Below are 24,870 nucleotides of genomic sequence, written 5' to 3'. Positions count from 1 at the left end.
ATCATTAAAATTTAAGAGAGCACTAAAAAATTAAATATTATACAGCACTAAAAATATCATTCATAAAAGTTTCTGGAATAAAATCCCTATTTATAAAATCTCAATAAATTTCTAAACTGTTGAAGCACTTAAATATAAGATTTTTTTTTTAAAAAAAGACATTAAAATTATAAATAAATAAAAACTTCAAAACAGTCAAATAAGAACACTTAAGATTTCAAAAGATAAAAGCGATGAACCTTGCAGTTTAGTCGTTTAACACGTTCACTGCCATGAGCGTCACCCGTGGGTCACCACTACTCTCTAAATGTTCCAAATCATCTATCTAATACGATGACTCCTTCTCTACTATAATTAACAGATAGTAAAGAAGTTATCGTCTAATTAGAGAGGTGGTCTCAATATCAGACTTGTGCCGTAATAACGAACTTGTTAAAGAAATCGGTAGAATGAAAAACAACAGCTCAAGAACCCAAGGAAATCCTTTTAGAAATAGGATTCAAAAGTACATAGCTATCCAAATTCAGGGACGAAAATGGAGGAAAGCAATGCTTTCTGGTGGGCCTTTCACCCAGGTAGCGACGTAAACAAAACGAAATATGGCCTCTCCAACGAAAAGTTTATGCAGGAAACAGCCTTTTCAGATATGTGACAATGTTCGAAATAATTTTTTTAAACGATGTAAAATTTTTATGTTTTTGAATTTGTGCATAAAATATATTTAAAAAACATCAATGAAGCCAAATTATACCTTTTAAATGTCAAAATATTTTTAAAAAGTTAAATGTGATTTTTTTTTTGGCTAGAAAGTGGTACAAAGCAAAAACCTTGTTTAAAAGTTTATCAAATGATTTCCTCAAAATCTTACAAATATCTTAATGTATTTCCTATTTGTTGAACTGAAAAAACATTTTCTATCCAATCTTTAAACATTGGAGTTCAACTGATAAGTAACATGAAATTTTCAATTTCTTTCATATGGAAACAGCAACATTAAAAAAAAAAAAAAAAACTGTGGAGTATTTTTTAATGATTATTTTCTAGTCCTCTTATTATTCTGCAGTTCAGGAACTGCAGAACACATTGAGAAACTTTGATACCAAATTTGGAAAAAAAAAAAAAAAATATGCATTATATTCTAATTTTCAATGTTTTCTGAAAGAAAATTCAATCAAAATTTAGAATTTGAGAAAATAGCATTTAAAGATGCAAAATAACACTAAAATGTATTATACAAGTATAAAAATGAATGTAATTTCACAAAGAATAAGCTTAGAAACAAAATTCAAATGCTTTTATGAAGAAGATTGTTTAGAAATTAGGAATATTGAACAAAACAATATTTGTTTTCACACACACACACAAAAAAAAACAGCTTTTCAGCATAATTATCAACTTAATGAAGAAATACCATCAAATAGAAATGCACATATTTCACTATGTACAGAAACATTTTGAATAAATAAAAACTTTTCTCCATAAGCTGATGCTTTGTTCTGAGTTATTTTTCTATGTCCAACAAATAATAGTACTTTTACACTTGATAAGTGACAAAGCGGAGGTTTTTATCTAATTTGAGATGTATGTATACAATAAGTTCTGTTAGAACATTTAACATAATTTAAATTCACTATCATTGTGATAAAAGTGTTATATTTTTTACTAGATATGCTAAATAAGTATATAAAAGAGAACTGAAGTTGAATAAATCAGAAAGAGAAAATATGAGTTTTAATTTAAAGTAATTTCTTGTAACTAGTTTTTCTGGTTTCATTGTTCCTTATAATTCATTTGAGATTTTCACAGAAAGAAACACACTGTTTTTTTAAATGTATATTCGACATGATTTATTCCCGAATTTGAAGTTATATCTGTAAATAGGATGCTTTTAAAGAAATAGACAATGCTCATGTTTCTAATGGCTAACGGTTTAGGAATAAATTTAAAAAAAAAAAAAAAAAAAAAAAACGTTATCGTGTTTAAAAATATCAACAATTCTCGAACTGAAAAAATGTAGTACAAGTTGGAATACATAGGGATTAATAACAAAATGTTTAAGTACTTTAATCAATGCATAAAGTAAACAATTGTACTTACGGTATCGCAATGAAAGAAAAAAAAGTGTTGAAATCCAAACTATAGCAGAAAAGAATAAAATGATGATGTAATAAATCAATTTGATAGAGAGGAACTAAAAACATAAAGAAACTACATGAATAGGCAGCTTTTGAGTACTTTTACTTTTGAAAGAATATATAATAAGTTTTTAACCCAATTATGGCAGCAATTTGATGTTAATCTCATAGGAAGAATGTGCGGGCCTCAGAAAACTTACCAAATTCTTATTAGTCATACAATCATTGTTTTCAACAATCAGGCAAACACTATTTACCGCTTTTGCTTTAACTTTCGAATACTTCCAATTACTTTCGAGCAGTCATCCTTTAGCAAAACACAGCGAAAGAGTTGAATAACGGTTAATACTAGATTAGACAAAGGTTGCGTGCGCAAGAAGGGGAAGGTATGACACTTGCAAAGAATTACCCAAAGACCTCTTTTATTTTTAACAGGAGAGCATTTTGCCTTAATGGATGATTTTTCTAGTGTAGCTGGTTTATAAGAGGATTGGACATGTATGAAAACAAGAAGTATTTATACCATAGAATAGAAACTGAGGAATATTTGGAGAAAAGGTGTTCGATATTCAGTCTTTAAATGAAAGTAAGAAAAAGAAAGTTTGCCTATAACTAATCTGTATTAGATTTGGACATAGAACTAAACATACAAACAAAAAGAGAAAGATTTGTTATGGAAATTTAATAACTGAATGAGGTGTTTGACGGTATATACAGAGTGGCTGCAGAGAAAAGTAAATAGTTTTTGAAAATAGTTGCTCTATATTCGCATCAAATATGAGATAAAGTATGAAAAGTCTTTTATCCCTATTGACACAAGTTATTATACTATATTTCCTCGATGTTGTTCAGCAATTTGAATGACGGATAATATTATGAGATATCGTGATAATGTTGTCGGGTACTTTACACTAACAGGGACTATAGGATAACAACTCAAAAACGCTTTTGAGAATAGCTGACTCATATAAGAATTTAATTAATAAATGGCAAGGTTTAGAGTAATGTTCTTTCAATCGGATTGACTAAAATCCACTTAGTACTGCTTTTATCCATCTTGCTATTCGCGTAATAAAGAACTAATATTAAACGAACACAATACAAATTTAGAAAATCACAAACCCTAAAATCCTTTCGATGGAAATTTCTGTTTATTAAAGCATAATTCCAGTTTAAGAAGAACAAATGGTATTACAGTGAAATTTTAAAAACTGATTTTGAAGCTTGGAACAAGAAAATTCTGTTTTATTGAATAAATAATATTCCAGAGTTGTACCTATATCGGGTGACGAAATGGGCTGAATTAAAATTATTTACCTAAGATTGTCGTGTCAAATCCAAATTATCTTATTTATGTAAAAGAATTTCCGGGATATAATTATGAAACTTTATTGAAAATTTTATCATGGCAGTTTTGTTTGAAAGATGATGGTTGAAAAAGTTGACCCAGAATCTGATATACAAGCATTTTTGAAACAGAATCGAGAATTTACCAGTTGAGAAATTTTATCAAATTACTACTGAAGAGGCTTTCAATGCAGAAAAAATATTGTCAAGTTGATCTGGTTTATGTGCTGACAAACATTCAACTAAATCAGCTGAAGTGAACTGAATACTCATGTTTTCACTTTTACTGTTCTCTGTTTACATTTGTGTAGAACTAGTTTCATGTCATCATGTAATCTGAAAACAAAACTTCTATTTTATTCGTTTTCCTGAAGGATTGTTTTGCTTGATGATTATTAAAAAAAGAGACATTATGGATGATGTTAGATACTATTAAATGAAGAATTATTTAATTTATCTTATAGACAGTCGTGCAAGTTAATATTTACAACATTTCCCATGCATTTATCTTCAAAATCTAATTGTTTGCCCGCTATGGATTTTCAAGGTAAAATGTTGATGAAGAGCTTCCCAAAAATTAGATTTCGGACTTAATAAAAATGGGGAAGGATCAAGAATTATTAGATGCGGCTAGATGCGGAAACTACGCCGTAGTTGAACGAATTTTAAATCAGCGCGCGAAGAAATCTGGGCCTCTCGCTAGGTATGCAGTTTTCATATAATTATATTCTAATCGTTCATTCTTGTTAGTTCACTTGCCTAAATGCAAGTTTATTTTGATGTGTTAATTTAGATGTATTTCTGAATTCGGATTAGATTATGTAAGCAGCAGTGTAATAAATAGAACTTTTCAAAATTCCTCATTACGTTTGTATATTTATTTCGATCTTAATATAAATCAAAAGCACACATACAAGTACTAATCCACAAATAACAATATTTTCTGGGACTGCGTCAAGTTTAGTGTATTTAAAATTTATTAATTTGACATGTGTGAATAAACTATCCTAAATAAAAAAACATTCATAACTTAGAACTGAAATTTAGTAAAATGCTTTTGTTAAACAATATTTTTCACAGTCTAGAAAAATTTTAGATCTTGTCATCTTGTTTACATTCATATTTCCTTGTTTTTTCAGCGAATTCTCTTTGTTAATAGCTGCTGCTCTATAGTTTATTTTGTTTTATAATTACTGATGCCATTCACTTTTTGTCATTATTCGTATAATGTTGACCTGTTTGAAGATTTTATTTACTTTTTTTCTAATATATATTTTATTATGATCTTTTATTGTGCAAATCTATAATATCACATTATAAAAATTTTATCATTTCTAAATCATATTTGATGTAATATTATGTGCAGTTAAAGATATATCCTGTAACTTCATCATCAATCTGTAAAAGATAATTTCTCCAAGTTTTTTGCATTTTTTAATATACATAATACACAATGCAGATTTTCTAAGCTTCAGATTTGAGTGACATCAATTTTTATTTTTTTGGGTGCAAGATTCCCATACTTTGTGTATTCATGTTATGTTTTTTTTTTTTTTTTTGCTTTATCCTATATTATCACTCATTTTTATTGTAGCCTTTAAAAAACTGCAAGATCTTTGTATTATATTATATTCTGTTGCAGTCAATATGGGCATGTTTTAATCTGAATTCATTTGCTCTTCTCCTGGAACATCAGAGGTGTAGTGTAATAAAATGGTACTAATTGTGTCATTTTTAGTTTTGACCCCCAACTGCTTTTATTACTTCATTTTGAGTGGTAGTTGAGAAATAAGAAACTTAACTTTTACATGTTTTTCAGTATGTTCTTTTAAAACAGTATTATAATAGCTAGCAAATTCAATCAAATCTGAAAAATATTATAAAATTATGATTGCTAGTAATTTTATCTGTACCTCTAAGTGCAGTGTTATTTTAGGTATAGAATAACATCCAATATTATTTTTAATATTTCATGTTATATCATTTTTTTATTCAGTACATAATTGTATTAATGTTGTATTTCCTAATTTGAAATCCCCCCCCCTTCTCTTTACATTTTGCATACAAATTTCGGCACTTTGAAGAATTTTATGTTGGAAAATAACCAAACAAAATGCCTCCAATCATGAAATCCTTTTTAAGTGTCTGAAGGATTCAGCTTGTGTCCAAAAAGCATGCAAGGATTGCAGAATACTAGCTTTTGATTAATGGAATGTAAAATCCATTTTCTTTTAACAGTTACTTCATTAATTTGTTTAACATAAAACTGGTCTTCTGTAAATTTTCTCCCTAAATCCTTTGCTTTCAACTTGTTAATATTGGTGTCTTAATTTGGAGAAGGGAATATGTTGATTAATTTGTAATACCATACTAAGAATGGATATCATGTAATTTTTTAGTATTTCTTCTGACATAGTCAAGCACATGTTTGGAACAGTATTATCGATCTGTGTGATAATACTAAGTGCAGGCTCATCTTTTTTTAATTAATATGGGGCAACTATTGTAAAATATCTAGTGAAGTCACAGATTTTTCTTTCTGCGGTGGCTCTTTCTTTTTGTTTCTCTGAAAATTACTATTCCTTGAAGTGGTAGATTCAAATATAGTTTTGTTTCATCAGCTTGTGAAGTTGCTGCAACACTTTCTTTTTTTTTTATGGCATTTCTTTTCTTTGCCATTTAAGAAATTGTTATAACATTGGCTTCATTCTTGTAATTTTCATTTCTGTATACTTCTCTTTTGCGCATGTCAAAGTTGCATAAGCATTTTAAAACTAGAACTAAAAAAAATATTTTTAACTTGTTACCTGTACTAGTATGATACTTCTATTGTACTAGTATGATACTTCTGATATGATCCATATAGGATACTTTGAACTATATATTAGTTGTTATATTTAGAGCTGTTTAAGCATGTGATGAAATATCATCTGCTTCGATGCCTTTGTATTCCATAATTTCTTCTAAATAAACAATTTTTAGAAAATGATAAAAAAAACTAAAAAATCGTTGGTTTGTCGCATTTTACTTTAGTACCTCTAAATGTACCATTTGAGTTTTAAACGAAATGGGCTACAATTACACAAAAACATCACAAATAACTTCCCTATGCCAATATAGAAGTATAAAATTTCCTAAGAAATGGCAAAAACTCAACATAACAAAATTGAATGAGTTTTCTAAGCCCAGAGCTGAGATATAAATGGGGGCGAGGGCTAGTCGCCTGTTTCTTATCAAAACAAGTGTGACCAACATGAGTCACATGACTTAAGGAGAATCTGAGAGTAAGAATAACTTTTTTTCTACCATATCACAAATCTTGGCATACTCAGAAACTGTCATACAATCTTTTGCTTTCTGGCTTTGGGTCCGGTCGATTTTCTTTTCCGGTTAACATTTCTTGAAAAGGTTTTTGTATCTTCTTGTTTTGAGATTATCATTCTTTGAAAACTAAGTAAACCAGTTTCGAAAATAATGCTTTCTTTTTCATAACATCAGTAGCTGAGTTTGTTGATTTAAATCATGTTGAGATTTTTTTTTTTTTTTGCATTATTTAAAAATGATTATTTTTTTTTTCTTTAAGTAAACATTTTTTTTTCTTTCATTCACCTAAAACATCTTTTAGTATCTTTTAATTTTACACTGCATGTTCAAATACTTTCTATCATTATCATTCTCAGATTAAAAAAAATTATAAAAACAGATTATAAAAATGACCTAAGTCCTTTTTTTTTATGAATATTTAAAAAAATGCATTCATATTTATATTTCCTTCTAAAAATTAAATTATAATCCAAGAAATTGGAGAATAAATACTTATTTTTGCATAAAAAATGAAAAGGATATTAAATAAAGCTGTTGACTTATTTTGAAATAAATTAAAAAGAAAACAAAAAATACTAGTGTAGGACCGAACCCTGGTCTTGTGATTGCTATGCCAGAGCCTTAACCACTATGCTATTTGAGCGTTTGTTCACAGTGACACATTATTAGAATATAAGCTATGTTGAAAGTTTCAGGACTATTTTCTAAAAATTGGCTGACTTTTGAGCCTTTATATTTTCATGAATGAACATTCTAAATATATACTATCATATAAAATCTCATCCCAAACTCAATTTTCAACCTCATGCCTTCCTCTTGTTAGTTATCAGTTTACAAAATTTTACTTCTGGTTTATTATTCTGCCAATAACTTTGCTTCTAACTACCACAGAAATAAAAGTAAGTCATTTTTAGAATCTTAAATGTGTGGACTTTAATGCAAAATAATAAAGAAATTCGAAATCTTTACAAAAACGGTGATTTTAGGGTATGCACATACTGCAAGTTATTAATAAATGTTGACATTCAAAATTGTTATTTGTAAAGATAGCATTTCTTTCTTTAATAGTTTATCTTTAGAATATCCATTAGTTTCTTTTTAGATCTTAATTAAAATTTATAAAAACATGAAATTATTACTTGCACTTTTATGAAATTTTACTATGCAACGTTTTCAATAAAACGTATGTTTTAGTTTCACTATTTCATTCACAATGATGATTTAATATTGTTCATGGTATAATACAATTAGAATATTTATGGTAAAAAAGGAACAATACATCGGAAATAATAATTAACTTTATTTGCATTAAAATAAATACACAATTATTTATCGGTCAATAATGTTTATATATTGTTTATATATTTCTACTTGTATTGGTGAGAAAAAAATCATGCCAGCTTGCAGCCAAGCATATGCAACATATTCGAGATTAAAATAAAGCAAGTAGCAAAATATAGTATAGTTATATCAGGTTAAGTTAAGCTTAATAACAAGTTTACTAAATTAAATACAATAACTAAACTAAACTATGAAATATTATTCAGATATAATATCAAAATCACTGAGTGATCCAAATTAGGAAATTTTAAAGTGACTTAAAATGGATATAAATAGAATATGTTTAATGTACGTAGCTGTGAAATGATATAGGACTATTCTTAAAAGCTTTTTCTTTGCATCCAATTGCCCAACAAGAGTTAACCATTATTTAAATAAGCTTTAAAGTTTAACATTTAAAAGCGAGAAATAATCTGCCTTTGAAATATAATGGGGAATGAAGAATGTGGTTAAAGCGAATACAAATTCTCTTCCAATGTCATGCGATTTTATCTTGTCCTATGCCAAAATAGGGTTTCACTTCCTCTATTACTGTTTCAACTCTATGATCTGAGCCCATTCATCATATGTCTGTTAATAAAATTTAAATCAAATAATCAATCAATACTTTTATTATTTGGTTTTTGACATGTTTTCACTAAAATATTTGCATGAAAATGCAAGTGTAGTGACTGCTTCGTTATATTCATACTGTAACTAAACCCAAGTTTGGCAAGTTAACATAAGCATGTTGAAAATGTCAGTGAATGCTTATGTTGGTGAATGCTTATGTTGGTGAGTAGAGACTAGTGTGTAAATAAGACAAAATCTAATCACTGAATTATGCAATGGATGGCCAGACAAATTAAAAAAATTAATTTCTTGTGAACAGCATTTTGTGTTTCCCTTCCTTCAAGTGGGTTTTGTGTGACTTCACTGGCTAGTTATAGTACTGTGTGGTAGTTGGAGTGAGATGCAAGCTCAGTTGTCCTCCTCATCATTCAAATTCAATTCAGAATTATGAAGTCCATCATAATGAAGCCTCAGACAACTTCGAAATGAGATGCTGATATAACATAACTAATTATGAGGAAACCAATTAAAAGAAAATTTCTCTGGGAAAATGGGTTCATTCTTTCTTACTGTGACCTATGATGTTGACAAAACCTTTCAGAACAATGTATATGCAATATTAGAATGAATTTTCTCTGAATAATTTTAATATTTTGTTATTCCCATTCATTACAAATGCATTAATTAACATAAAGCTGAAAGTTTGAGAGTGATGTTCTGTTTGATTCATATCAATCATTCTTTTAATATTTCGTCTATGAAACTGAGTCATTTGTATTTGTATTGCAGTTTACCTTTTTTATGTTTCTTTACTGGAGTTTACAGGTTATTTTTGCGCATTTTGTGTCTAAAACTTATCTTTTATTTGTTTTAGTGTAAATAAAAGGACTATATATATAAAAAAAAAGCAAAAAACAGATGTATTAGTGGTAGGAAAAAAGGAAAGAATTCATTTAGTTAAAATTGTATATAGTGTGAATAATTAAAGCTAAAAGTTATTTGACTTTTATTAATATATGTTGTTCGATTTTAGTTAGTTGCTGTTTTATAAAATAGAATTAACCATTTGAATTTGACATTATATGTATGTATATAAATGTGACAATTTCACTAAGTAGAGGGCTCTTACATATTGTTTCAAGAATGTATAATATCTTATATCAGCTATTATGCAACATAACGTTAGGTTCATTATCTCTTAAATTTTTTTCTTACCATCCCACATGTGCAAACAAATGATCTTTTAAATGACCAGCTACAAAAAATTAAGCTGTTATTTGGTGGATAGTAATTGACTTTCCATATCTAAAGTATTTTCTTTATTACTTTTATTTGTTGATGCTGAAGAATAAGAATGAGCATGCACTTTCAGTGTTTTCACAAACGGAAACAGTAAACCCTTTTGGTGTCAGTATGATGGATTCATGTTCAGTTTATAAATTAACATCCCATTTTGAAAATTTATGAGAGTATGAATTGTCATCATGTAGGCAGAAGATACATATAACAGAAATGTTCTTTACATTGCTGATGTCTATGAAGATGTTTGAATTACTAGAAATTCAAACTGCATAAGCCTTAATCTTAATCTGAATCTTTGCTGAAATCAGAACCTGTAGCTTCTATATTTCATTCAGGTAGGAACTTAGGGATAAGGATGTTACTGCATTTAGCAAATACAAAATCAACTGCTTTGGGGGGGGGGGTTGCAAATACGCAGGGAAATAGTATTTCGTTTAAGACCAGCAGCTGTCAATTTTTTTTCCTGTTATTTAAATAGTTAATAGTTTTTTCAATAATGATTGAACCATTTTTGATGGTGCTTCCTTTAATAAATTATTTGGTGTTAAGTACTATTTTGATTTAGTCTTTAAAAAATGAGTTAAGAAATCATTTTAATAAAGATTATTGCTTTTCAGAATAATTTAAAAAGAAAATTGTTTGACTAGCCCACCCGTTTAATTCTTTATTTATATTAGAGCACACACACACAAAAAAAAAAGTATGAAAATAAAATTTGAGTTTTACCATCAGTAGGTTAGATTGTGATTTACAAATATGTTTAAATTATTTGTACTTAAATTATTATTTATTTTGATCTTGAAATTTTTGTTTCAGAACTGAACAGATTTTGTTGTCATTTTGGAAATTTGATAGAATGCACATCAATATTTGATAGTTTACAGAAGATGAACAATTTCGATTTTGTTAGAGTTTGTAGTTTGAGGTGGTAACAAACAAGGAGCTTAGCAAATTGAAAGATGATATGGAATTATAACTTTTGAATAAATTTAATTTGATGCAGTAATTACAATTTTAAGTGTTTTAAAACTATGGTAATTATTTTACCCATTGTATGTAAAAATGATCTTCATCTACATGAGTTTATTATAGTACTGGATAAAATTTTGCATTTTTAAAAGAGAAAGCAAATACACCTGCAGATTTTCTTAGATTAGTGTGCAGAAATGGACTATAAATATACTTTAGCATTGCTACAGCCTGATTACAGATTATTATTATTTTTGCCATTTACAGACAAAATTTTAACAAATATTTTTAGAAATATAACTAATTAGCCTATCATCAGAGTAGCTTCTAAAATTCCTGCATATTATGGTAATAGACTGTTTACTGGTTCCCAGTGGCAGATTTAAGCATTTTACAGTTTCAGACTGCACATTATGAGGCTGCTTTTTAACAACTTCAATTTAGTTACACATTTCAACTAATTTTTAATTTAATCAACATATTAATAATTTATTTTAGTTATATTATTTATTTAATATACATATCAAGGGGGTGAAAGTGAAATAATAATATGCCTGAAAAATTAACTTTAATTATTTGTTAAATGATTTCCTTAAAAGGAAAAATATTTAATTATTGTGATAAATTAATGAAAAAATTAAATATCAAGCAAATATTGTCATTAAAAATTATCATATTGAACTGATCAAGTGGATTATAACATAACAAATTCGATAAATCATCAATATTCCAATATATTATACATAATTTAAATTATTTACTGATGATTTAAATTATTCAATGTTAATATAATAATAAGATTTTATAATAATATTAATATTTTATAATTCATACAGCTTTGTATGTTTTATATATGTATTTATTCATTTGGCAACTAAGCTAATAACATTTTTTAAGGGAAGTATCTGTATTTCCTCCCGTCTCAGACCACTAGTCCTCAACAGCTGATGAGTGAGAAATGCACCATTGTTGGTTTCTATATTTAATAACATAACAAAAGCTTTTGTTGACTACAATGCTAAAATTTAATATTTGATTTCTTTTTAATTTTCATGAAGTTTTGAAATTGATTAATAATTATATGCTACATTGTAAAGTGATTTTTTATGTGTATCTACTTTTACTGTATCTTATCATTTTTCTTTTGTATTTTATTTTTATAATTTTTATTTCAATGGATTAAGTTAGAATGTTTACTAGTTGATATGCTGTAATTTAAATTGATTCATATATAATGTAGTTAAATTTGTAAAAATTATTTTTTTGAAATTTTATTTAATAATATGACTTTATTTTATCATCAAAACATTTTATTAACAATTGAAATTTTTAATTTAATCCTTTTCCATTTGCTAAATATAAAACTTAATGTGTTGATCATAGCAGTACACTGCCCTTTTCCCAAAGCAAAAAGATATAATTCTATGAACGCTACATTGATTTGTTTATTTAGATTTGTGAATGAAAAACCATATTCCGTTGAAAAAATGTATTGATATAGATTTTAGGGAAAATAATCTGGAAGTATTTGTCTGCTTTTAATTTGAAGCTTATCTGTTATAATATAGAAAAAGTTTGAATAATTGCAATATGTTTTTGGAATTATATGTGTATATATTTTTTAATGTCTAGTATTAGATTAACATACTAAAGTAGGAAATGCAAAAAGGTTAAATGTTAAGTTCTGTATGGTTAAATACTGAAATGCAAAAGAAATTCTTCTGCGAAGTATTGTATCTTCTGCATTGTATTACCTTTATTTCAACAGACTACTTTGTAATATCAAACTAAATTAGCATGATATACATTTGATTTATTTAATTGTGAGGTTTTTTTCTTCACTTTGAAACATGACTCATTTGTTTGCAATATCTAAGAGCTTTAAACTTCAACTGCCAATGGAAAAATTATATAAAATAATAAAGCATAATTAGAGTGAATCTTTGACCATTTAATCTTCGTGATGCATAGAAAATCGAAATTTGTACAAAAGTTCTATGACTTTATGTAATAGAATTCAAAATATTACAATCTACAACACTATATTTGTGAAGTTGTTCTTGAACTTTAATATGCTTCTAAATAATAAATATATGATTGTGATACAATTCAACTTAATAGACTGCGTACATTTTAAATTTTAAAATTAAATGCTATCATTTTTTATCATTAATTTTTTTTAAGTCAATAAAAAATAAATAATATAAAATGATGCAAATAATGCTAAACACTAATGAAAATTTTTTCTAGCTGCTAGATATATATCTTTTCAAAAACTGTAATTAAATCTTTCTTATTTATTTGTTATCTTATTTTTTAGTTGTCTGATTAGTATCTCATGCTGATCAGACAACTTCTGCCGTAATGGCTGTTGCATGAGTGTAAATAAATAAAACATAATGCATTGAGCTATCTTGCTTTGAATATATTGATTAAACATGATATCAAGTTAATGTGAGAAAATATTCTAGGTAGTGAATATGGTTTTACAATTGTTAGGAATAAATGGTCATCTAAAATTACTCTGTTAGTTAAATAACATCTAGATGCGATTTATTTCGGGAAAATATAAAGCTGTATTTTTCGGTTAATTTTTTTATTCTACTTAGGCTTATATTTCTCTTATATTTAAAAGATTGTTTACTCATTCTATACTTTATATGATGGGCATAGGTATTAAAAAATTTCAGCTTTTAGAAAAATGTAGCTTATGTATCTTATTTCAAAATAATTTTCAATTCATATAAATGGAAAGATGTTTGATTTAATGCACGAGTATTTAAGAATTTAAAATATTTTATGGGACTTCATGAATTTCTTTCAGTCTGAAACGACGAGAGAAATAGATATGATGACTTTTTAAGGTGATGATTTAATTAATTTCATACCCGATTTTTACATTATTTAGTTACTTCAAGTAGCTCGAACAGAATATGAGAAATGCATGTCTCTTTATAATTAAAAAGTATCTCTCTGTAACTACACTAAATGTGCTAAAAAATCGGGACTAGCGTTTATTTTCTTACTACAGATTCATAACAGATACATATTCATAACTCATGATGATTTAACGAATCTTTCGTTGCACGTCTCAAGCATAATACTCATATAATATTTTATTTAGAAAACTTAGATAATAGTGCAATTGTTTACTCTTATTAATTTTTTTAAAAAAGGGACAAATAATACTTTTTTTTTTTTTTTTACAAAACGTGTTCAAAATGACCAAGTTTGATAACTATACAAATTTTTATTCCTCTAATAATACTTGCGATGCAGTTCTTAACCTGGGACATCACTTTAGCTTCTTCGATTCGTCGGTAAACATCTACTACTTCTACAGAAGGCCTGTTATACACAGAACTAAACGATCCCATAAATAAAAGTTGGGTGGTACCATATCAGATAATCTTGGAGGAAATTCAATAGATCTTTGTAAGCCAATTCAGGTTTACTAGGAACCAGGGCATTCTGCATTCAACTGTCGTCTTACAGCTGACTTGTAGTGTGGAAGAGCGCCATGTAATTGCAGCCATATGTATGGAAGTAGTACCAGTTCATTATTTCAGGCACAATGCAGTTTAAAACTAACTGAATATATCAATCAACATTCAGTCTACTTGTGTACAAAGTGGGTCCAGCCAACACATTTCTGAAATTGCCTTATCACCTGTTTATAAAGAATTATTTTGATGTTTGCGAAGAATAGGTTTTTATCATTCTAAAAATAATCGTGTTGAAGATTAATGCTTTCATCTAGATTACGGCGACATTCCTCTGTCCAAATCATTTTTCTCTGGAAAGATTTGATTCTAGTTGAAGTAGGTCTCAATTTCAAAATTATAAACGTATGTCATGATTTGATAGTAGCTGTTCATAGCGTCTACGAATACTGCATGGACGCCAGATATTACGTAGAAGTATTTTCTACATTGTCGTTTTTTTAATGTTGAGTTCTGAACTGACTGTTTATACACTACCATGAGGTAACCACAAAAGAGCTGCCTCCGCCCTGTAGTAGCTTTCTGGATAAACTGAAAGATGCCCGGAAGTTAAGAACCTTCAAGAACACCGTGACACATCCATCAAATCGGCAAATCCATCATCATCATCGCGACAACACTCTGGCGAGAACTATTCTTGAGTCGTAATGACCATAGTGCAACCCTTCGCGTAAGAGTTATGTCCCGTCATTGGTATGAAGGTAGTGACCCCCACACCATTACTTTACCCACCATAAAAGCGAGAGCCAACCAACAAATTGGAAGTTCCTTATCCCCAATTTTAGGATGCCTCCGGTGGGAACTAATAAGGCAGGGTAAAAAATAAGTCAAAATGTTGATTTCTGTATCATTTGTATAACGCCTCAAACTTCTCGAGGAAGTAAAGATTCTGTAGTTTGTAACTTATTGGTGTATCACTAATTGAGGGGCATTTTTATAAAAGCCCCCATTGGTTGTGTTCAAATGCAAATTCCGTTCTCCGGTTGTTTCAGCAAAAATAAATTGCCTTGTGAGGCCAGTGCACTTCTAAATGGTACCTCATAACTTGGTTGTTCTATTCAAAGACTGAATGTTTTTGAAGCAGTCATTTAATTTTTACGAAGCCTCGATCACTTTAGATTTTCGGGGGAGAAAAAATTTTATTGTTCATTTTATTTGTTTCTTTCTAGTTATTTGAAATATTTAGCCAAAAACTGCATAGAGTCTTTTACATCGGGAGGAGCTTGCAGTACAGCGTATATTCGTTGCGAGATTTCCGATACTTAATACTCTCTAAATATATTTCATTCAAAAGAATTGTAGATATCCGTCTATATTTATGAATAAAAAAGGTTTTTAAGCAGTATAAATTTATGATTATAAATGAAAGATTTAATTGTATAGTTGAACATGCTCAATGTCTCGCACTTTACTTCCGTACACTACATGCAACAGCCATGTTTACGCTGAAGTTTCTTCGCTTCTCTCCACTTCCCTCCGCACATAATATTGCACATAAATAAATAAAAAAATATATATACATCGATTAAAGAAAGTGTAAGCTGTAACTTTTAAGAAAGCGTTTTTTACATAATATTACATTAAAAAAATTTAATGGAAAAATCAAAAATCTGAAAGCAAAGAAACCTTTTTTCACATATATTCTAAATTTATAAATGACCGTTTGCTTTAAAGTAAATATAAAGCAAAGCCTTCTTGTAGGCCATTTAATATCAAAGCAAGGGACAAAATAGACGAATTTGATTCGATAATTAGTCACAGAGATAATGGCTTTCCCTAAATAGTGGCATTTTGAATCTTTGAACGGGGAAGAGCTCCAGGTGTATTTTTATAAAAAGTACTCTTCTAATAGTAGTCTATCAATAGGGTAAAATTTAGCTTCACGATAATTATTTCCAAGGTTTTATATTTGGGCGTCTTAATTGGATGAGCTAAAATACATTTTTTATTGAATAACGCCGGAATTTCGATAAACGGCCTTTGTATTCTTCTGCAGCTAGGTCAGCAGTACGATTTCATGTAGCATAAATCGTCAGTATTTCAAAAAGTTTCTCATTACTGAAATACATCATTTTTTAGTAAAGGTTAATATTAGGGATTGCAATACCGGGATACCGAATACCGGTATTTTGAGCCATTTGTACAATTTTGTAATACCGGTATTCGCAAGTTTAAATACCGGTTTTTCGGTATTTACTAAATATTTTTAAAACTGTCTCCACTATATGTTCAGGGATCACGAACATAGCAAAATAGTATACGTTTTTGTTTTTATGTCTCCCTAACGGGCGAAATTAATTAGTTAATGAATGGCTTAATTAATTGCTTAAATCTAAATTAGCGAAACATGGATTATCCCCGAAAAAAGATATTATATCCGTAACGACTGATGGAGCAACAGTTATGAAAAAAGTTGAAAAGTTGATTGGTGCAAATCAGCAATTGTGCTATGCACATGGAATTCAATTAGGAGTAATAGATGTATTTAGGGATTGCAATACCCTGATACCGAATACCGGTATTTTGAGCCAATTGTACAATTTTGTAATACCGGTATTCACAAGTTTAAATACCGATTTTTCGGTATTTACTAGAAATTTTTTTAATTGTCGTAATTTTTAAAATTGTTCAGGAATCGCCAACATAGCAAAATAGTATACGTTTTTGTTTTTATGTCTCCCTAACGGGCGAAATTAATTAGACTGTGAATACAAAGTTGCATCGTACAATCATGAGAAGGGATAAAATACTGTATGACAATGGATTGTTAAAGTCTCCACCTTTTGCGCATGCGTTAGTATGGGTTTACTTTAACAAAATAGGAGTGAGAGGAAAGATGAAAGGAGATGTTTAGGAGGAGATTCAAAACACGTTGGAGCAGTTTACTCCTAATGATGGAACGATTTTTGAAACTGAGAAATCCAATCCAAAAAGCAATAATCGACTTAAACCAGCAAATTAATTTTTCAGATAGTGAATTCGACTTAATATCCAGAACAGGTTGTTATAACTTAATATAAACTTAATATTAAAACTGGCTGTTGAGGCATTATGTCGGAGAGATTCTAATTAACAGCTATTGCAACAATAAATTTCATGTTACAGTCACTGAAAGAACAGCACACATCACTATCTGAAGAATTATATATTACATTGAAAAATCGCACAGAAGAAAGGCATACCGAAATAGAAAATGTCTTATGGTATTTACATAATTATAATGATTTTAAAAATGAAAAAGAAGAAAAGAGACTAACCAATTCAAATCTGATCAAGTTTATAGTAAATTATCTTAAAATTTTTTTACTCACAAACCTATCCACATTCAGAAGAATACGGTACAAGTTATCGGAGATTATCGGTACAAGATTCGTATCAAGTTATCGGAGATTATCATGGCACAAATGTCGATAATGAAAAGGAATTGTCCCTTGAACAAAAATTAGAATTAGCGATAAATAAAAAATATTCAACAAACTAAAATACAATACAGAAATCAGCTATATTCAAAACCATCCGACGAGTAATCGATTTATTTGAAGATGAGATATTTAGAAGTAAATATTTGGAAAAAGTATATCACAAATTGCTAACAGTACCACCAACTATCGTAGATGCCGAAAGAGCGTTTTCGACAGCTGATAATTTTTGCCCAAAATTACATTCCAGGCTTAATGACAGTACAATTGATGCATTATGTTTTTAAGATCACATTTCAAAAATTTGTAATAGTACTACAGACTGAATAGTGATGTTAACACTTTTTTGTTTATGTAAACATTATTATTGCCTGGCTCACCGCTGAACACTCTATACACTTTCAGTGGGTCCCCTCACATGTTGGTTTAAATGGTAACGAGATAGCGGATAATTTAGCTAAGACTGCCTCAGCAGACATATTTCATGGTGATGCAACACTAACTTATTCTGAAATCTCCTCTATCAAAAAGATGGAGTCGAGTGCACTTTGGAGAGTTCCACCTGCTCACCCTTGGTACTTTGGTAAGAGTCCCGATTGGTGTCACCGTCTGAATATCTCTAGAAAACAGCAAACGGCTCTCTCTCGTTTTTTAAGTGGACACACCAAATCCCTCATCTTCCAACACGGACGGAAGATCTTTGCTGAATGTCCTTGGTGCAAGGCAGATCAAGCCTCCCCCAATCATATTCTTAAATTTTACGATTTTTGAGATTTTAAGGGATCCGCTATTGTTTTTGGGCTTTTTAGAGATCTTTGGTTTCATGGAGGTGGTATAGTGCAGCTATACCACTTTGGATCAGAGACAACAACAGCACTTTTTTGTGATTGAAATAAAGATGTTCCTTTACTTTTTTGTGATTCTTTATAAACCGTTATAATTTATATGCTACAAATTATTTTTGTGATATTTACATTCTCTAATAAAAATGGTAAATAAAACAAAGAAACACCCGTGTTTTCTTTCTTTTCCTAAAATTTCTAATACTGGTATTAATACCGGTATCCCGGTATTAAGATCTAAAAAATACCGAATACCGGTATTGAACTTTTGGTCCGGTATTGCAATCCCTAGTTAATATATACTGTCGGGCTGAAATAATTTTATTTTTTAACTCAGTATGCATTACTCCTTTGATGTTTTCTTTTTGAAGTTCTCTTTTTCATAAAATGGAATTTATAACTGTCGACCAATCAGAATGAACAATAGTATCGACAGTATCCCGATTCGCAAATTTCTTTCATATTATGATGTTGGAAGATATACTATTACAAAATTTACAATTTCGTTTATATCGATTCATTTCAGATTCATGAACACAGAAAACTTTTCGTGTGGCAGTTTTTCTGCATTGAATAAATTTGTATTTCTAAAATAAATGCAAGGTTAGGAAGAAATAAGTTTACCACTTCAGAGAGTTTAAATCAGATAAAATTTGAGCTACAGATAATTCAAATAATATGTGACATTTATTAAACAAACAAACAAACAAAATTATTACAAAAATCCGCCGGTTGATGGCTCTGTGCACACAAAAACATTTAATATTATTTATAAATGTCCAATAATATAAAAAAATAGCATTAAAACTACTCAATATATCCCTCTTCATATTCAGTAATGTGCTCTAATTGTAGAATCGTATTTTTCACAGCTGATCGGAGTATGTCTGTCGAAATATCAAGAACTTATCGCCAAATGCTGTCCTTCAGATCTGGCGCAGATGTTGGCTTTTGACAGGCGATAGTGTCCTTTAGAAAACGCCTTAACCAAAAGTCGCAGCGGGCAATATCCGACGAACGAGGCGGCCATGCTATTGAAAAATGACTGCTAAATCACCCGGGCATCTATGAAATGCTCTCTTAGCAATTGCTTTACACGATGTTTAATCTGAAGAGGTGCGCCATTCTGCGTAAAAATTATATCCTGAAGACATTCACACTATAGAAATTGTGTATTACAAAATCCCTCAGCTTATCACTCCACATAATGTTCCATGGCCTAGTGACGTCAACCACCATTTCAGCACTGAAATAAAGTGCATAAGTTTTACGTACCTCTGAATCCCTGCCCTACATTAGGTGCACTGGCTTGATTTTGTAGGGATACTAAGTGTAAAATCAGCCGTAAGATTTTTCATACAATGAAATACGGCATATCCAAAATACGAAAAAAAAGTGGCACTCTTACACAACCATGCGCCGACTGTAGTCGTATTTTCGACTCTAGAAAACAGGACTTTCTTTCGTCCTCTACCTGGAAGAATGCTAAGTTTTCAAATTTCTGTATCATCTTGCGTAGAGCGCATGGATACATTGGATTTCTTCGTATCCGCTTCATACAACGGGATGCTTTTACAGCTGCAACGGAGTTTTGCTTGTTCTGGTGGAATATTTTACTAGTTGTGCTTTTTCTTGTAACGTAAACATGATGTGCAGAGAAGTAACTAATGTTCTTGCAGAATCCATTCTTTTTATCCAAAAAATAATGCTAATAGACGTGTGTTATAACGCAAACGATGTTTCACATTTTTAGCATATGCAAGTAAATACCATTTGTGTTATAACATCATTTACTGGTGAATTTTAGTACTGTCATTTTTCATTTAATATATGGCAAGCACAATTTTTAATTTAATATATGTCTCATTGAGACTGATAGAAGGTATTCTATTGCCATATGAAGTGAAAAACTCATTTCTTGTTAACCTATATATCCATTTGAATTTGTAGTAATCCCTCTAAATTTGAAAATAAATATATATCTCCAAATGATGCAGATAGAAGCCTGAAACTCTGTGTGCTATGAATACAAGAAGAAAATTTTGAATTTCAGTTTGGGGACTGAAAACTGACTGACTTTGGGAAAATTTCATTTTTGTCCATTTTTATTAACAACTTTTTATTGTTATTTATTACAGAAACCGAAGTGTTTTCATGCAACTTCTTATCTTATTTATTAAAACTTAACAATTGGAATTTATATGTCTGATTGCAATATCTAAGGAAATAAACTACTGTTCCATTTTTTGGGAGGACGCTCTTTATGTCTATTTGAATGTAAACTATCCCATAAGCTTCTAGAAATCGCTTAGACTAGTGGATATAAATACAGTAACAAAGTGACTGAGTAGAGTTTTAAAAGAAGTCAGCTCAGTAATATTCAGAGCATTTTGACTTCAGTTTTAAATTTCATAAAGTCTTAATAGAGTTCTGTGCCATTTTATAATCGCTCTTATATTTCGAACTTCGAGTGGTAAGTAGTGATGCTTCATTAATAGTGCTTTTCTTTGATAATTGGAGGGTAAATTATATCAGAGCTTGATAGAGAGATTCAACTGATAATGCTGTTTGATGCTTGTTTCATCTCTTAGACCAGTATCATTGAGATGATTTTTTGTTTATCATTTTCCGTAGTTAGAGATGTTATTCATTTTCCAAGTATAATCTTTACGATAGGAAATTGATCACGATTGTTATTTTTTTTTAATCCTGATTTGACTATTTTAGTTTAACCGCCGAGATTTTGCTTTAAAAAAATGCAAGTTTGACATGGCGTATGTTTTGTATACGGATGTTTCATTTCATTAAAATAGTCTCCGAATTGTTTTAAAAGAATCTTATACTTTATTTTAAGTCGAGGCAACTTAATGGTTGAAAATAAATAATGTAAATGTTTTATCGGAAATGAAAACATGCGTTTGCATGGATGCAGTTTTGTATATAGCGTTTCAAATATACATCTTAATGAAATTCTTTCTTTAAGCTATGATATTTTCCGAAATGTTATCAGCGAATGACATTTGTTGAGTCACAATACAATTAGAAAATGACGACATAAAACTAGAAATTCGATGAAAACTATCCCGAATCAGTAAACATTTCCTAAACTGTGATGAAAGTTCGTGAGCAATAATCATGAAAATGATCACATTTCGTAATAATCATTACTATTTGTGAAACAAGACTTCATGGTTTTCTTTCCGTTATATCTCTATCAGTCTTCCGGACTTATTCAGGAAATCGAAGAAAAGAAGAAAACATCGACCAAGATGGTTCAGAACATATTGCTAAATACTTCTCATTTTTCATCTTGTTGTTTCTAAGATAGTGATTGAGACTGTTGAATCTTCATCGAGAGATGGTACTATGCTCGGGCAATTTGATAAAAGTAGACATTTAGTTGTAATTTTGATAGTACTTATAAAAGCAGGTATTTAAATGTAATTTTATTCATACTCATAAAACAGATACATGTAATTATATTTGGAACTATTTTTTTGTACCATTGTATTTTTCTTTGGTTTAACTATGCTTTTTTTTAAACGTTGTTATTTTTAATAAATCGTTTCTTTTTATTCGCTGTTTTGAACTTTATTAAATCAAATTATACGGAAATAAAGTCGGTACATATTCTGATGTGTTTTAGCTTTGCTGATCAGATGTTTTCTTTTTTCTTTGTAATTTCCAACCAATTTCCCCTTTTATTATCGAAAGTAAAGTACGAAGTTCTTACAATTGTATGACTTTTTAGAGAAGTCTTTGTTTCTTTATGTATTTTAATCTTTTAAAAGCAAAATATCTCAGGTATTATTTGAAAGCTACAGTATCTAGATTATTACTTGTACCTTCGACTAGTTCTGCAAAATATTTTTTGTTTCGTTATTTTTAAATCTTGTCACAAATTAAATCTTTTTTTGTTCTAAATTATCACTTATTATCACAGAGGATACGCTTTTTGTTGAATATCATTGAAGCTTTATATTAAATATATCATTGAAATCCTAAAAAATAAATAAAGACAATTTCTGCAACCGAAGTGAAAACACGAAAATTAAAAATTAATCAGGATCAAGCAAACAAATAATTCTTGTTCAGTTTTTGTGTATATATATATATATATATATATATATATATATATATATATATATATATATATATATATATATATATATATATATATATATAATGATATTTTTATATCTAATTTAAACTTAATTATTTTCCTAATTTTAACTTAATTTAATCCATATTAACTTGATGCTAAAATGTTCTTTTATTTCCTGATCCAATTCCACCTTCTTTATTTAATTAATGCTAAACTAGTTCTGTAAAGCTGCTGAAATCGGCAAGTTCCCTCACTCCGAGTGAAAGAATACAAATCTGTCAAACTACGTAAATTCTTTTAAAATATACCTTACCTAAATCGACGCGTGTAAAGAAATCCGTATCAGAATCTCATAATATGAAATCACCGGGAAAAATATTTCTGTCTCTCTTTCACTGTTTTGCTCTTGTGTCGTGCTTTAGATTGACGTATCTCGTCGCTTCTTGCTTGTACACAAATTATGCTTTCTGGGATGGAATAAAAGCGAAATTTAAAAATTCAAAGTGTCTTCTCTCTCTTCGGCCACGAAAATGATTATATATATATATATATAAGCATAATTTTTGAAGCAGAAGCAGTTTTGAAGACAAAGAAGACACTTTGAAATTTTAAGTTCGCTTTAATTCATCCCGGGAAGGCATAATTTATTCACAAGAAGGTGCGGACAAGGCACGTCCGCTCACAGCGCGGCACAGGAGCAGATTAGCGTAAAAAGAGAGAGAAATAAATTATTCCTGGTCTTATATAATATGATATATTGATAGGAAAAATATTTTTTCACAATGCTATACACAATGAGACTACGATAGGGATTTCTAACACGTGTCAATCACAAGCAAGAGAAACACAGGGATCTTTTTAAAAGAAAGTGCTTGCTGGCCTTTTTTTATCCCTTCACGTGGAGTGTGTGAAAGTGCAAATGTAAGCATTTTTACAAAGCTTCTCTTGATTTAATTCAGTAGAAAAAGTGGAATGGGATCAGGAAATAAGACAATATTTTAGAATGACTTTGATATGGGTTAAATTAAACTGAAAGTTAGGAAATTAATTAAGTTTGAATTAAATTTTTAAAAACAACATTATATATATATATATATATATATATATATATATATATATATATAATGATGATTTTTGATATTGACTTATCTTTGTGATAAAGACAAAATTTGATCGATTTCTGTTAAATAAATACAAAATGAAATTGAATGAATTAAAACAAAATTAAAGTTACTAGGATAAAGCAAAGTGCTGTCAAAGGAATGAACATAGAAATCTCGTAATGCAGTGATTGTATGCTACGGGATTCTCCCCTTCTATTTATTGTGTCGTAAAACCTAAAGAGTTGCTCTTTTTTGCAGATTGTAGTATATGTATGTAATAATTTTAATTTAACCGTGTTCTTAAAATTAACTATTTTCTAGCCATTTAAATTCAATCTTTAACAAGCAAACTTCTGATTTGCGCAGTTTTCCCACTCCTTTCCGAATGTCATAACTGTAACTTTAACTGTCTTAAACTGCTGTCCAAGCAATTTTTTTTTTTTTTTTTTTTTTTTTTTTTGTCCGGTTCTAGCTTCACTCGCGAAACGAGGGTCCTACTTTCTGAGCTATTAAAAGGTCGCCACTTTTTTCACTCTCTTTTTGATATTTTTTTCTTAGCACCTAAGCTGTGTCACTTTGCTTTCCAACGGTCATGGCTCGGAATCACTGAGATAATTAATGATCTGCATTTATAATTAATCTTTAATCTTAAAAATTTCAATCAACTGAGTTATGAACGATTGCATTTGATACAAGATTCTACAGCGCAACATCCGTTATCTAGCATATAAACAAGATGTCCCAAAAGAGTGGGCAAAGTGTTTCTTTCCTTAATTATGATAATTGGTCATATACTTCCAAAATTTCATTAAATAAGGTCAACAATTGCATGAAAACATTTCAGCTGAAGGTTGATATTAAAAAAGTTAAAGAATAAATTTTTATACAGCCCCCATAGTGTTTCAGTTTTAGTTAAAATGTTTCTCCA

General features: G+C 29.3%; 1 protein-coding gene across 1 annotated transcript in view; it reads left to right on the top strand.

Annotated features, from left to right (window-relative positions):
* Positions 1–3,772: 3,772 nt before the first annotated feature.
* The window catches only part of LOC129958952 (ankyrin repeat and SAM domain-containing protein 1A-like), a 111,031-nt gene continuing 89,933 nt past the window's right edge, over positions 3,773–24,870 (top strand). Inside the window, exon 1 of the mRNA XM_056071708.1 lies at positions 3,773–4,185. Within this exon, the coding sequence (XP_055927683.1) occupies positions 4,082–4,185 (104 nt within the window). The 5' untranslated portion in view covers positions 3,773–4,081. The remainder of the gene's footprint in view (positions 4,186–24,870) is intronic.

Source organism: Argiope bruennichi, chromosome X1 (assembly GCF_947563725.1).
Source record: "Argiope bruennichi chromosome X1, qqArgBrue1.1, whole genome shotgun sequence".
Lineage (NCBI taxonomy): Eukaryota > Metazoa > Arthropoda > Arachnida > Araneae > Araneidae > Argiope > Argiope bruennichi.
This window is presented reverse-complemented; position numbering and strand designations above follow the sequence as displayed.